We start from the raw sequence: 13,151 nt of genomic DNA, 5'->3' as shown, positions 1-13,151 counted from the left end.
CCCCAATCATCTTCATAGCCCTATGCTGGATAGTGTACAGTAGATCTCTGTCTTTCTTGAACTAAGAAGCCCAAAACTGAACACAGTACTGTAGATGTGGTCTCAACAGGGCAAAGGGGGAGGATCACCTCCCTCAACTTGCTGGTGATCCGAGTTAATGCACTGTAAGATACCACTGGCCCTCTGGGCTGTAAGGACACACTGCTGACTCATGGCCAACATGTTGTCCACCAGGACCCCCTAAATGCTTCTCTGCACAGCTACTTTCCAGTAGGTCACTTCAACACCTAACAAGTACAAATATATGCAGTTCTTACTCCTGAGGTGTAGAACTCTACACCTACCGAACCTAGTAATATTCCTTTGCACCCAACTCTCCAGCCTAGCCAGGTCAAAAAAACGCAAAAAGAGCAAGTACAACAAGACAACTGGAATATTTTATTTGAGACCTTAAGGAATGAAAGAAATATAGACGCAGTATGATCAATTTCAGTTTACACAAAGCTCAGATTAGCTACATGTGCTTTTTTCAGGATACTTACTTCAAGATCTCTGTCTAGAACTTGCTCTAGAACTGAGGACCACTGAAGTTGGGAAGATTTGAATGACATCAGCAAGTTTCTGAGCAGTGGTACTGTGAAAGATGTGTTCAACTGAAGTTAGGGAGCCATTATTAATACCTTTTTTTAAACTCAAAAATAAACTTTAATCACAGCTTTCACATGAAGTTTGCCTTATGTGCCATCTAAACTTACACTGTGGTGGTATCTGCTAGCTTTAATTCAGGAAAGAAAAATAATGACTGCTTAGGAAATTAAGTCCTGAGGACCTAATTAATCTTTCACTCAATGCTTATGAAAGTAAATTTGTCTTGCTTTAGATTGAGAGAAAGCTAATTTATGAAAAAAAATTCAGGTCTGGATTCTACACATTTTTTAAAAGAAAATTAAATTTCCATGAGAAAATGATGTGAGTTTCATCCCAGCATCTTTAGAAATGCTCTGTAAAATTCTTTCATGCCGCAAGACTCTGATTTCAGATATTTCCAAGTGCGTGGTTTTTTCATACACTTCATATCATTTCAGTCTCTTCACTTCATATTTTCAGGTAATTTGTTCTTCTGATTACTCTTTTTTTTTCTTCTTCTTTAGCTTGATGGTAGGATAATTGAACAGTACTGAGCCATTTCTACATTTAATGTTAGCTCATATTTGCACCATTTTGTTAAGATCAGCAATCTTGACTAAAGTGAGTTTTAGTTGCTTTTTTTTTCGAAAAACCCTTAAAAAAACAGAAGGACTTCAGAATTTTCATACATGTGATCTACTAATCTGCAACATACATTAGACTGAAGATACCTAACTTAACTATAAGGAATGATCTTCAGAGTGTCAGCCTTTCCAAGTTGATTCTCTTTAACATGAAGAGAATCGACATCTCTGCCTGTGATCTGACATCTTATTTTGTGTTCCTATATGCTTGTAACATCCCTTATGGCATAACGAAGATCAGGTTATTTTCCTTATGTCCCCAGATATAAAATTCCCTGCTACAGGCTCGCACTTCTACCCACCAAAACTGTTGTTGTATCTACTTAAATTATCGTATGTTCTCTTTTTGTAAGGGAAGTAGGTCACACTGCAGGGGGAAGGAATGCTCACACTGAGCTGTAAATGCATTATTACTGTCTCTCCACTATCACAGGGAGTAACACATTTATGGCCATATTGCTCCTCAATGAAAAGTGGAAGTATTTGTATAGACTCTTCTTCATTCAAGAGGAGTCTGTAATAGAGCAAGAGACAGTGGGAAGAACCAGGTGTAGACAGAACAATAATCCACAGTATCGTCTAAAAAGCCATGTTAATTCATTTTAATTCATACGAATTAATATATATCTTGCCTGCTTCTTTTTGGAGTGGAAGTCCTCCTCAGCAGATACACTTAGTGTCAAATTCAGAGAGTGAAGAACAAATGCACCATCTGCCAGGGTCCCTGTATTCTCTTGTGCGATGTTATACTTCTTACTTCTTCCCTCTTCCCACTTCCTTTCCCATTTCAATTCCTGTTCATTATCCCATCTAAGGACACATTTTCAGTAGACAGAAAAAATTAGATATTTAAATTGTATTTCAAATTCAACTATATAAAATATTTCCTGCATTCTCATTATCACTTCTTTGCTCCAGAAAGGTACAAGTGACCCATACTTGTGACAGCATGAATTAAAGATGAGTTTGGTTGTTCTCCCAAAGCAGTTGCTATGTCAGTACTTCTACATACTGTGATACGTCTAGTAGTTCTTTTCAGCTGCTGCAGAACTAAATCTTTGTTTAACTTCTATCATAAAATACGAGGCATGAAGATTTCCTGGTTTTCTTTCCACCAGATGATCAACATGGACTTATATTCTACAACATTCTAACTCTACTAATTAGAAACAGTAAATTTTCAAAATTGTGAAGTTTTTAGTTGAGAAAACTGCCATAGTATAGGAACTTTCGTATATGAAAGGATAATGTTCTAATTAGACCCCACTAATTTGTAAGAGAGTAAGTACTATAATAGTTCACCAAGAGTGAGTGGTGCTGAGGAATAGACTTTCCAATATTAAGGGCAGTGGTTCAAGTTCTAATATTCCAGATGATATTTTTTCTTTCTGCTGTTGGGCCTTTATTTTTGCAACTTTAGCACTGAGAAGGAACATAAAAGTGGTTGTTCTTTAAAATTCTGGAAGATCAGAATGCACAAAAACAAAATGACTTCTATGAGTGGATTCAGGAATAGAGTAGCTTTTTGTGTGTTTTTTTAGCTGGTCCTGTGTAGCATCAAAAATGTTGACAACAGTAATGCTCCCAGTTTCACAGAATAAACTGTGAGTTTATTTCTGCTAATTCACTGATGGGAAGAGGTCTACAGTTTGCCAAGAAGTGCTAGTCTCCCTCAAATCTAAACTGTCTGTGTGTTTTTCTTGTTTTTGTTAGGAAATCCCACAGAGCTGATCACTTGAATGACCTGTCATTCATTGTGTGGGAACTGAAAGAAAAACTTTGGAGATGAGAGACCCCTACATGGCCTATGTGTTTTTCTAGGGAATTGTTTTTCAGCAATTCCTATCCTTCAAACCCAAACAACGAAAACAACCTGTGATACTTTGTTATCTAACTCCTGTTTGTTTCACCCTTAACTGAAGTTTAAAATATTTCCTTATACCTGATTCAGTTGCTTTTTTCCTTTTTTTTTAATTTCAGACTTATTAATGAATCTTTGCGGGACCAGTTGCTAGTTACCATCCAGAAGACTTTCACATACACTCGAACCCAGGCACAGCACCTCTTCATTATCCTCATGGAGTGCATGAAGAAGAAGGAGCTGGTACGTTTACACATTACAAAGGGACAAAGATAGAGTTCAATGTATTGGTTTGACTGAGCTTTTCAGATGCCTGTTGAAGAATTGCTTCAATCTGTTGATGCCTAAAGGATAGTATTCTATATTACACTGATTTTTGTTTGCTTTAATCTACTTCCTGGTTGAAGTGATAAATCCAAATCTGCTCACTTTGTAAATTCCCTTACATTTACTTTGACGGGGCAAAATATGGCATATGACCAATAATAGTGTAGGAATATTTTTACTTCTCAGTCATCCTTAGACATACTGTGATTAAAATTTGACCCTTCTGAACTACAGAAAATGTAATAAAGCATGATTATTTATATATCATTGGGACCATATTCTAAGGGTACTGTAGAGTTACTGTAAAATATCTCTGGGGCTACTTTTCTATTACGGAGATGACAGTAAAAGATAACAGCTTGTATCCAAAGTTCTTATTCTGCAGAGGCAAGAGTGTCCATTTACACATATCTATACTTGCTTGCGGAAGATAAGATCTCTTAACAATTTCCAGGACCTCTGTGAAGGTACTGTTGTAGAAGCAAAAGCAAAACCACATTTTAAAGTTACTGGGATTGAATTCCAATACTTTTAGTAGTAAAACAAACTATCTGAAAAATCATCCTTCCTTTTTATAATTTAATCCTTCTGAGATTTGTTTTCAGTTCTTATTGCAGCTTCCTGGAATTCCAGGCTGATGATAGCTTGCAACTTGTTCTGTAGGGTAACAAGAGGATGTGAGGATTTTTTACAGAAGTTTGGTATTCTGAAACCATTTGAGTTTTTTGTGCCTTCATCCTCAACATTGTCTTTTAGTTTCAGTTGAAATTGAATGGTTGGAATAAGGGAGAAGGGAGAGTAAAAGGGAAGAAGAGAGGAAGACAGGAAGGAGAGAAAGTGAGCGAGATGAAATTATCTATAGGAGAAGAATGCAGTTCTGGACTGTTCCAGGCATCTAAACAAGAACATGTTAGACTTTGAACAACCTTTACTCCTATAAAGTTAAATATGAAATTTTAATCTGTTGCATTCAATAATTTTGTCCTGTGCAAGTTTGTGTCTTTGTTACAAGTTTATCTGTAGACATGTAACCTATCTCACTATGCATAAGGATAAGGATAATATAAGGATATTCTTTACCCATATGTCATTGAAGAGCTATCAGCCAGGGGGTGACTTGTCCCTAAGTGCTTTGAACTTTCATTTCTTAAAACAAACCCAGCCATATTTAAAAGAACACATGAAAACAATATTCCTCTCTGATATCTTGGTTTTACTCACAATGTTATTTTTAACAGCATTGTGCTAGAAGGATTTTACGTCTGAAATGTGATTGGTGGAGGTTGCTGTCTCTTGTGAGAGCTCGGGATCATGGCTATGAAACTGATCGTTTCCCTAAGTTCATGGGTTCTGTGTGCCAGACTGCTGGACTGGAGGCTACTGAACTCATAGGCATCATAGAAGGCCCTGTGAGAGCAACTGGTAATATTGTAGTATGCAGATAAAGTATTATAGTATGCAGCAAAACAGATAAGTGCAAACAGATACAGGCAGGAAAATGGTCTTACAGTAAAGTACATAAAGACAGATAAGTTGCAGATGTGGAGAGAAAATGTGAAAAGAGGAGAAAAAAAACATAATATAGTCTCTGAAAAGGGACACAAAGCTGTCTTGCAAACAAATTTTCCTACTCTACCTACTTAGATTGTACAGAAAGACAGCAATCTAATTTTTAATCTGACAGAAGTGTAGTAGCCAGAGGAAAAAATGTAATCATGAGAAAAACTGCATGCTTTATAGGAAATCAGACTTCTCAAGTTCTGACATTTTGGACTTCACTCTTAAAGAATTAATTGTATGCCCAGGGAGCATCATTATTAGATGTCTAGTATTTCATTTACTTACTGAAGAGTAAGTTTGTTTGATGAAAAAAATGTGAGTACACAAGATATATGATGCAAAGAGACCATAGAGGATGAGAGATCAATGTTGCCTGGATTTGCAAGACAGAAATTTCCACTAGTCTATTTAATTAGTACTTTTGATTAGATTGTAAGCTTAGCTGTCGGTGCTGTGTGCATCTGAGTTTGTATTCAGAAAAATATTTGGACAACGTGCTTAATAATATATACAGTATAAAAATCTATTTCAAGTAAAGTAGACTTGTATAACTGTAGGTTACAAAGACAGGAAAATGGCTTGCATGTAATTCTCTGTTGTTACTCTTAGAAATATTTACCCAGAGAAGTCCCTAAAATAGGAGCAGGAATGCTTACTTAACCTAGGGGGGCAGGAAACAGTGTTTTAAAGTCCAACTAACACTTTTTTTAAGAAGTACTATGAGCCTGCTGCTGCAGCTCATGAGAAGCTAAAACAACCCATTAGTCCAAAAGCACAATGAAATTGGATTCCGTATTTATTAAAATAAGAAGGAGGAGAGGAGAAAGAGACAGTCTTCAAGAGTGTGTTTTGTTCTCTTGTTTTGTTATGAAGTTACCCCTCGCAATACAAAGAGCAGATGAGTGTGCAACCTGAGGACTCTGCTGTGCCTCAGCAGTTGGGGAGGCAATCCCTCAAAGAATAGGATAGTAAAAAATTTGTTTCACCTGATAGGCTCTGTAAATATGTTGGGCTGTTGTTCTCTTTCGAGCTGTGCAAGTATCTGTCTTTCAATAAATAAATTAGCTTTACTATTTGCCCTTGAAAACAGTAATTCTGGTTTCTGAGTTACCTGACAAAGACATGGTGCTCCACTCTTTTAAGAGCATTGAATCATTCTGAAGCTTAGACTGGCATATTGCTCAAGTGCTGTGTTCCCAAGTCACGATGTGTATTTCTCAAAAGTCAGCATGTACTCTCCATTGAGCAGATTGGGTCCATCTGGAGAGCAGAGAGAATAGAAAGAGGAAAGCTTGTTTGGGCAGGCTTTGGGGAAAAAACACTTTGGCAAGCTGGAAAGGTACATGTTACTGAAAACAAACACACTTGTTGCATTTATACAGATTTTTCATAAGATTAATGCTTCCTAAATAGTGACAGTTAACAGACAAGTCCAGTCTTTATACCTTAGTAATGAAAAAACACCACATTAACTATGTGCTACATGCTGATTAAGTTTGATTTCTTATTGTTAACATGACAATTGCCTGCTAAACATATTTCCCTAAATATTTTAAGGTTCACTGTTTACATTAACTGAACTAACATTCTTGTCTATAGAAGCATTACAACAAGGGTTTGCAGAAGGAATGTATTGACAATGGACATAGGTTTGCATGCACTTGTGAATTCCTGGAGCTTGTTTATCCATTGAGCCCACAGGCGCAATTTGACATAGATTGCTCTGAAGGTAAAGCCTTCTATTTGTCTCCCTGGAAACTGCAACAGTTACTGAGAGCACAGTAACACTCTTTGGTATATAATAAATTCTCAGCTACAAAACACATTTTTTTCAAAATAGTCCCCACCATTTGCTCTGCATTTTCACCAGTGTTGTACAGCAGCCTGCATGTCACACTTGGAAAAACCTGTACCAGCAGAGGTACCCCTCTCTGATGTCAGCTGCCATCACTGCTGAAAAGCAGCACCTGTGATCTCACTGTGCTCACATCCACTGTTTTGTCTCCATTAGACATTCTGCAAGCACTGGTAAATGTCAATTGGTGCCATTTTTTCCGCATGGAGGAATTTAATTCCACACCTTTGCTTCACACACAATTCCATGTCAGAAACCATTCTGTCAGAGTCCCCCTCTGCTGCCACCTGTCACACAGCAATAACATGTAGTGGAATACTGATGGGAAGGTCCAGCCTCTACTGCTATACCACCAATGTCAACCTCTGACATGGTGGGCTAACATAATAAATAGGAGACATCACTTTCTGTGTAGATCTTGTAGTTTCTTGCTAAAAAAGAAACAAGAAAATCCCATCTCTGTTTCTAGTTATCAAGTAATGGGAATTTTTCCTCATTTCTTCTGTGCTCTGCTATTTTTATGCTTTGGTGCACTGTGATGAACATGACAGCTACTTTTACAGATGGAACCAAATTCTCCAAAGTCCAAAGATGCAGTTTATGAGCAACCTGTGTTGAAAGGCTAACATTCTTACCCTAGTATTATCTTACTAGTCAGGGCTTTAATTCAGCTTACCTGCTTACTTACTCAAAATACTGAGAAGCTAGTGAGAGATTTAGCAATTCCTTTTCTATTTTGACAACCAGACTTATTCATCTAGAAGGGTTTCTATTTTATCTGGTTGAAAAGCCTGGAGCGCAAACCTGTCCATGTTTATGGAAGATTCTGGAGAAAGCTTACCCTGGTCATGTTATAAATTGAAATTATGAAAATCATCTAGTGTGTTTTAATTTCTGTACTAAGAATTGTGAAAACAGTTGCTCACTTTGAAGAAAAAAAGATATTTTGTATAATAATGATGATCTTGAAGGTCTTTTCCAACCTAGATGATTCACAATTCTCTATACTGGCTACAAAACTCAGCGTGCTTTTGCGCTTTTGATCAGGATGTGCAGGTTCAGAGAATTAGTAATATCCTAGTCAAGCATCTTATGCAAGTGTTTAACATACATATGATATGTTCTGAATTAATTATCAACTAAATCAAATGGACTTTTAAGAAGTTACAGGCATATTTCCACCTTATTTTTTTAGTCCTTGACAGTTGGAATGTTCATTCTAGCCCATTTTTTAAAGAAATCAAGTTTCATAAACAAATTATTTTGGCTAAGATTTTGTCATGCTGATGAAGTCTTTTTTATACAAGAGGTAGAAAAGGGAGAGGTAGCTTGTCAAACAGTAAAAGTCATTATTCCTGCAAGCATATAATTGCTGTGAACAGCATGTAATTTGGCAGTAAGTACCTGGAGCAGCAGAGCATCAAGAAGCTGATAGTCTGCAGGTTGCTGGAACAACTCTCAAACATTATGTGAGATTTCCAATTTGAAGTGTCCTGATGGTTATTAGTCCTCTGAGCACAAATGGAGGGGCAATGCCTCTTCAGCAGAAACTATGGCAGCTCTCCTAATTGTGATGAAAGTTAAATCTCCTGTCCAGTCATTTCGAGTCAACACTTTTGGACAAGAATGAAGGGCAACCTCTGCTGTAAGTGTTAAGATTATACAAGGTAGTTTTGCATTCTATAAGTCTTATTTGATTCCTTTTTGCTTAGGAGACAATATCATATTTTATTTCTCCAGCTGCCAAGAAGGCGGCTGAAGTTATTTGCACTTTGTCATTGACTCCTTCGATAACTAAATCTGTACTAGGGCCAGAGTATATATTTTAGAAATTCTGAGAACAATTACAAACAAGCAAAACAGTTACTTACCTCAAATAGATAGATAGATAGATAGATAGATAGATAGATAGATAGATAGATAGATAAAAAGACTAAGGCAACTGTTGTAGCTGTTGCATTGCACTGAAGCCTTGGGAAGCTTTTGATCCTAGCAGCTGCTTTTCAGCTGCTGGCAGATGAGGCAGGTCTTCTACAGACAGAAAGTGCAAATATGTCAGACCAACTGTTGAAGCAATTTAATTATTTGGTTATTTGATCCATCCTGGACAATTATATGCCATCTTCCACACAAGCCTGCAAAGATCAACTATCTTTTTTAATATCAACCATCTAGAGGATTGCAGAAAATTCCTAATCTGTTATTTACATTTATATTCAGTAAATGGGCATTTTCTCATTTATTTGGTGCATGCTGCCTGCACAATTGTCTCACATGGAGTTATCTTGTAGATACTAATGTAACTTTCTACTTAAATTTACAACTTTTTGCAGATTCAATACATTTCTTTCCTTCTTAATATATAAGATTGTGGAAGCATCTATTACCCTAATAATGAAACTCAAGGCAGAAAGTTATCATGTGACCATCAAGTTCCACACAAGATAATACAGACTAATTTATGCAATCAGGAAGTTGGAAGGATTCAATGCAGTGTATGCACACCATGTAATGTTCTTTAGCCTTTTTCACCACCCAGCTCTGTCATGCTTAGGGAGCTGTAATTTCTTTTGCCTTTCTTAGAATTTCTAACTTCACTTTCTGCAGCTTCAGGTGGAGCGTGCAGAACCATTAATTACTGCTATAACATCTTAGTCATAGACAAGGAGCTCACCTCATGAGATGGAGGTTCTCCGTATAGCAACATCTGCCAATTTACCATCCTTTACAAATATAATAACTGATCTGCCTTTTCCAAGTATTGTCTGCTTTGTATTAGAAGCAAGCCAGCTGCAAAACTAAAGATTCATGGATATTTTTGTTGCCTGGTTTCTGTGTATTGTCACAATATTATTGTAATCCTGAGTACAGTATAGGCATACACATGCATCATTTATAGTGAAGCAGCTTGGGAACCTACATACTGTCAGACCAGTTGAGAAGATGCTGCACAGAAAAATAAGAAATTTAAATTTAAAATGAACCAAGAGGCCCAAACCTTAATGCTGTAGTTATCCAGCCAAATCACTACACTTCTCTTTAAGGTTAACATTAGAATATATATCTGAGTATGTCTTACAGACAATGTTGTTTAAGGCAATAACCTGCAAGACATAATTTTTCAGTATATAGAGCAGTGGGAATGGCCAAATTGGAATTTCATTCTCTTAAAAAAACGGAATATTAAATCTATCCCTCTCAGCGGTGAGCTTTTAATTAAACTTTGTCTTGAAATAAAATTCAGTTTTACAGTAGTTAGTATCTTTGAGCAAGAGAAGGATTATGCATTAAATTGTCTAAGTCAAAGCCCAGAATGACACTGGCTTACTTGGATGTTTTGCACAGAACTTGTACTACCAAGGCTTGTTAGCTTAGTAGGAGAGCAAAGACACTACGGAGTCAAGGCTAGGTGCCAAAAGAGGCATATTAGTTCAATAGTAACGTGAGATAAGGCTGTGAGTAGCTTTCTGATGCTAAATTCCCAGAATGAGCTAATGGGACTTGTGTGAGTACATAGATCCACCAGTGTGTGCCTCTCTCAGTAGTTCAGACACAGGCATAGACAGAAGTTGACTCTCATCTTTCTAGTCCATGGCATGGGTGTCTGTTTGTAAGAAGAGTGCTTTCTGGGAGAAATAGTTGTTTTATGGGTATACATGGCAGCTAAGCACTTCAAAAACTTTTTATTCAGGCTTCTCCTTAGTATGTGCTGAAACTGAAGCACAATTCCTGTATCACTAGTGGATCAAAATTTTGGGATAACAAGGGGGACCCTGTATACTCCAGTATGCTCCAGTATACTAGGGTTCAATTTGACATAAGTCCTACTATTTGGGATTCAGGCAACAAAACCTAGACAAGAAAGCTTTATTGTTTTATTCACTCTACTACTGATGTCCCTTTCAGCCTAAAAGTCACTGATCAATTTTTGAAGGAAGTCTATAAAGATAGTTTGATATGGTGTCTTGCCAATCAAGGACCCACTGGTTTGTAGAAGAGATGGAGATAGTGATCAATGTGACATTTACTCCACATTTCTTTGCTGGGTCGGCGTGATGGAGGAGTTGGATTACAATTTGTGAACGAAAATGACAATCATCTTATCATCCAAAAGCATTTCTTTTTTCCTGGTTGTTCTCAGACAGTACTCACTATGCAAATCTGCGTGGAAACACATCTGTGTTTATCTTCACAATCTGCTGATGTGCACAGCCCAGCAACCTAAAGGAAGATATCTAAAGTTCTATTCCTCTTCTTATATTCTTTGTGACTTAGAATTTATGTTTATTCATATTTCTTCAACTTTAAAATCAGGAACTGGTACTCTGCCTATACAGAGTGATGAATGGCCTAATGTAACAGCAGTATGAAATCACAAGGAAAGACCTTTGTTTTCAATATTTTTACTGCCGAAACCTACTTGGAATCAATATTCTACTGGAAAATAAACATATTCCATCCCAAAGGATTGACAGTGCTTTAAGGCTTAAGAAGTATATAAGTTTTCACCCAGGGAAAATCTCTGACATTTCCATAGCATTCTCTGTCAGCCATTAAGGGCTGACAGAGCTGTCTCAGTCTGAAACTAAAGCCCGAAACTACCAATTACAGAGAAAGCCAAACACTAACAGTAATTTCTGTCAAATGACTTCTTGTGCACCTACGTGGCTCCTCATTTGCAGAATTGCTGCCTTTCTTATAAGCTGATGTTTTTTATTCCTTGCTTGTTACCAGACAATGAGTCTGTGACAAATTATTGGATCAGAGAAAAATGTAAAATATCGCAGTGCTGCCACAAAGCAGTAGAAAATGTAAAAGTTTTGAAACTTTGTAGACCACATTCAAACTTCTCCCTTCATGTCTCTGCGGCCTCTGCTTTCCTCACTTATTGGCCAGCCAATTTGGCCACCCTCTTTCTTCCTTAGTATTATCCATCTACTCACCCGCTCACTTTGATCTTTGCTATGCCTCCAAATCAGGCAGCTTTTCCCCAAAGCCAAACGGGATTATTAACTGCAAGAAAGAAATAAATGTTTTCCCATATTATCTGAGCCGTTTTGTCGCTTTGAACAACTGACCTCCTTTAATGTTTTGTTTTACTATGGATTCATTTTTGTTTTCAGGGGAAAACATTCAGGTAGGCCTAACTAAATTAGAAATGTTAACATATACTCTGGAAGTAACTGCATGTTTTGCTGAACCTATCCACTCAAGCAGGGGAGTTTCAGATTATATTAATAACCTCATCTGTTGAGTTGGTTGGTTTGGGTTGTTTTTTGTTGTTTGTTTGGGGTTTTTTGTTTGTTTGTTTGTTTGTTTTTCAGAAAAAGAGGTGTTTTTTTCTGATCCAGATGCTTACAAACAATTAGTGTGTTTACCGTAGGTAAGATTGAAGGACATCCAAAAATTGTATGGTGATAGAAGGAAAGAAAGTCACTTTGAATAGTTTTAAATCATGGTGTATTTTCTCCTGATGTGATAGTAAGATGACAGTGAGGAAAAATTCTGTCTCTAAAAGCATGAATAATTTGCAGCATTCTGACGAAGCTATGAATACAGGAAGTAAAGAGAGAGTTGTTGGCTGCATTCTCTCTTCTCATCACTCTCACCCTGCTTTTTCTTCTGTCTTCAGCTATCTATTGTCTAGTCAACAGGCATTGTCAGTCTGAGGTGTAGAGAATGATATTTCTTCTTTATCTCTTGTCTCTGTAACAGAGGAGTAAAATGCTTCTCAGTGTAATGGTGCATTCTCCTTGCTTATTTGATGTTGCTAGCTCTCTCTCCAAACAAATGCCAAAACCTGTATATATTTCAGATTTTAATTCTCATCAGTCAGCTAAAGTGGCTGATATTAACCTTACTGTACAAAAAGTGCTCACTGTAGTAGTACATTTTAAAATACTAACAGCAGCCTGGTGATGTATAACCATTAATATTCAATCCTCGACCCTTATACTGTCCTGTTTAATTTTCAGAATAAGTCCTAGAAAAAAGTGGTATGGTGGGCGAGGAAGAGAGGGTTTACTTTTGTTTAGAAAAAGCTTTAAAAGAAGAAGCAAATACTTTGATAGATGGGAATAACCTTTATATCTCGTGATTATTTTCACCTAATCCTGTTTTGAACAGTTGCAAAGAATTTCCTTGAGATGAATTCCCTTCCCATGACCCAGATTTACAATTAATGATGACAGTGACTGCTGCTCTAGCTACAGCTCTAGTTCTCCTTCTAGAGGTAAAATCAGCTTCATACAGTCAGAATATGAACCTGTTTGTGCAT

General features: G+C 37.0%; 1 protein-coding gene across 1 annotated transcript in view; it reads left to right on the top strand.

Moving 5' to 3' along the window:
- TRPM3 (transient receptor potential cation channel subfamily M member 3) overlaps positions 1-13,151 on the top strand; it is a 134,791-nt gene that overhangs the window by 46,241 nt on the left and 75,399 nt on the right. The window contains exon 7 of the mRNA XM_085214067.1: positions 3,252-3,375. Coding sequence (XP_085070193.1) covers positions 3,252-3,375 — 124 coding nt within the window. The remainder of the gene's footprint in view (positions 1-3,251; positions 3,376-13,151) is intronic.

Source organism: Meleagris gallopavo, chromosome Z (assembly GCF_905368555.1).
Source record: "Meleagris gallopavo chromosome Z, MGAL_WU_HG_1.1, whole genome shotgun sequence".
Lineage (NCBI taxonomy): Eukaryota > Metazoa > Chordata > Aves > Galliformes > Phasianidae > Meleagris > Meleagris gallopavo.
Note: the sequence above shows the minus strand (reverse complement) of the source record. Positions and strands in the feature narration are given on the sequence as shown.